The sequence below is a fragment of the Notothenia coriiceps genome, unplaced genomic scaffold, assembly GCF_000735185.1.
Source record: "Notothenia coriiceps isolate Sejong01 unplaced genomic scaffold, NC01 NC01_scaffold00022837, whole genome shotgun sequence".
Classification (NCBI taxonomy): Eukaryota; Metazoa; Chordata; class Actinopteri; order Perciformes; family Nototheniidae; genus Notothenia; species Notothenia coriiceps.
The window spans coordinates 44,162-46,594 of NW_011355538.1; the positions used below are offsets into that span (position 1 = coordinate 44,162).

Sequence of the window (2,433 nt, forward strand, 5' to 3'; positions counted from 1 at the left end):
CCCGGGTTAATCAATGGAATAAAAAAAGAAAATAACAAATACACATGATATAAGTTGTCATTGGAAATGTGGAAATAGGACAACACGTATTAATGCAAGGGACCACAATGCAGCAGAGATATAGATAAGATAATAATAACTTTTTGTACTGTACCAGGGGGTCGGGGGGGTCTTAAAAAGTGTTAAAAGTTGATCAATCTATTTAGCGAAAATTAAGGCTATTAAAAGTATTAAACGGCATTTTCCAAGGTTTTACATTTTGTAGCTTGTTTTCAATAAGTATATAAATGGTCCAAAGAGGTTGTATTCTACAGTCTGCCTGAATGTAATCATTGCGTAGGTGTGTAGTGTGATTCTGTGTAGTTTATTGATGGCATCCGTTTGGACGTCATCTGAACAGGACATCGCACGCTCACTGCTTGATAGCGCGCGAAGGTCCGTTTACGCCGGTTGCTAAGCAACATCGTTATTGGGAAATGCAAGTCTGCGTCCAAATGGTTGGAAGATAAGGAGGAAGGACAATCAATACTGTATATAGTGAATGTGAGGTAAAGTGTGTCGCCAAGGTAACCGGTTAGAACTCAAAGTGGCCATGAGGTCTTAAAATGTATGGAAAGGGTCTTAAAAAAGGTCTTAAAAGGTTTTACATCTGACTTCAGGATTCCTGCAGATAACCTGTGTACCTGCACTGTAACAGATTTGACACGAAAGACTACACTTTATAGCAGTTTGACTTTGTTGTGTTGCATAAATGTGACATTGTAAGATGTCAGCTGGTGTAGCCACATCTGCTTCAGGTCACAGCTGTGAAACAACACATTAGTTCAAATGCACAAGGCGTCACAATATAAAAATAGCTTATATCACAATGTCTTCATGTCTCGTCTCTGCAGAAGATGACTAAGGAGCAGCTGTCCTGTGAGAAGACGGTGCTTCAGAAGAACCTGCTGCACTACGAGGGGCTGCACGGCCGACCTGTAAGACACCAGACATCCTGAATGCTGTGACGAAGATGAATTCAAACTCCGTATCAAAGTTGTTTTAACCGTCTTTGCTCTCCCTCAGGTGACCAGAGAGGAGCGCATGGTGGTGAAGCCTCTCTACGACCGCTACAGATTAGTCAAGCAGATGCTCACCAGAGTCAGCATCACACCCATCACAGTGCGTACACAGAAACACAACATTTCATATCTGTACACATGAACACATCTACTCATGACCCTAGCACACTTACTATTCATAATTATCTTCACTTATATTTGTACCTGGACATTTACACACTTACTGTAAATCATTGTAATCATATTTATTATGTAAAGTGCGTACATATTGTTCACCCATCTACAACTGAGACATCTCAGGGTCTTAGATTAGATTAGATTTATTGCCCCCAGGGAAAATGTACTCCTTAATCCTTATTATTGTTATTTATATTTGTAGTTATGTATTCATCATTGTGTCGTTTGAACTCGTACCTGTGTTCACTCTCCTCGATGTTCCCGCTTGAATCCTGTGTTCCCTTACGGGGTTTCATACAGATTTATATTATCTTGTCTTATCTTATCATATGTTATTACACAAGGACACCAGGCTCTCTAGTACAGATTGGGTACATGTGCTATCGTAAACTACGTCAGTAAATATCACAATCTTAACTATATCTTGTTTGTTATTAAGAAGTCCGTCTAACTTCAAGTATTTCAGTCTTTACATGAGATACTAATTCACTTGTGCATTAACCGCCCCCCCCTCAGGTGTCCCCCTCCAGTAAGAGGCGCACTCAGACCCTGCAGCCCATCATCGAGGGGGAGACCGCTCACTTCTGGGAGGAGATCAAAGAGGAGGAGGAGGACGAGCGGAAGGAAAAAGAGGAAGGAGGGGGAGAAAAGGTGGAGAGGGAGGAGGAGGAGGAGGAAGACGAGGAGGACGAGGAAGAGGAGGGGGAGAGCAGTGGGGGGGAGATGCAGAGCTCCGAGGTCATCATGGCCGTGGACCTGGTGACCTCTTCTGAAGGGTCGAAGACGAGGAGCCACACCCCCCCCGACCCCTCCCTCAGGGGGAAGATGGAGGAGGGGTCCGGGAAGCTGGCCCTCGACCTGCGGCTTTCCAGCTCCAACGCCTCGTCCATGTGAGGACACACACACACACACACACACACACACACACACACACACACACACACACACACACACACACACACACACACACACACACACACACACACACACACACACACACACACAGCACAGTAAGAAGATTACGATGGCTCAATTTCTGTCCCAACTCAAGGGGAAGATTACTACATTCCCATAGCAAATTAGATTAAATGAATGGTTCATTATCAGTGTGAAACATGGTGGTAGTGGGATGTGATCAACATGGCCGCTCTTGGTTGGCTTGTGTAATCAAATAATCACTGAGACAAGCTTGGAT

General features: G+C 44.0%; 1 protein-coding gene across 1 annotated transcript; it reads left to right on the forward strand.

Annotated features, from left to right (window-relative positions):
• Positions 1-867: 867 nt before the first annotated feature.
• On the forward strand, positions 868-2,132 carry LOC104954103 (protein FAM13B-like). Its single transcript, XM_010781158.1, has 3 exons — positions 868-977; positions 1,066-1,161; positions 1,755-2,132. Exons 1-3 carry the CDS (start codon positions 897-899, stop codon positions 2,130-2,132), a joined length of 555 nt encoding a protein of 184 aa, XP_010779460.1. The 5' UTR covers positions 868-896.
• The last annotated feature ends 301 nt before the right edge of the window (positions 2,133-2,433 follow it).

Coding starts and splice junctions, on each gene's coding strand:
- LOC104954103 (XM_010781158.1), top strand. CDS start 897: ATGACTAAGGAGCAGCTGTCCTGTGAGAAGACGGTGCTTCAGAAGAAC. Junction 978..1,065: donor AGGGGCTGCACGGCCGACCT/GTAAGACACCAG, acceptor GCTCTCCCTCAG/GTGACCAGAGAGGAGCGCAT. Junction 1,162..1,754: donor TCAGCATCACACCCATCACA/GTGCGTACACAG, acceptor CCCCCCCCTCAG/GTGTCCCCCTCCAGTAAGAG.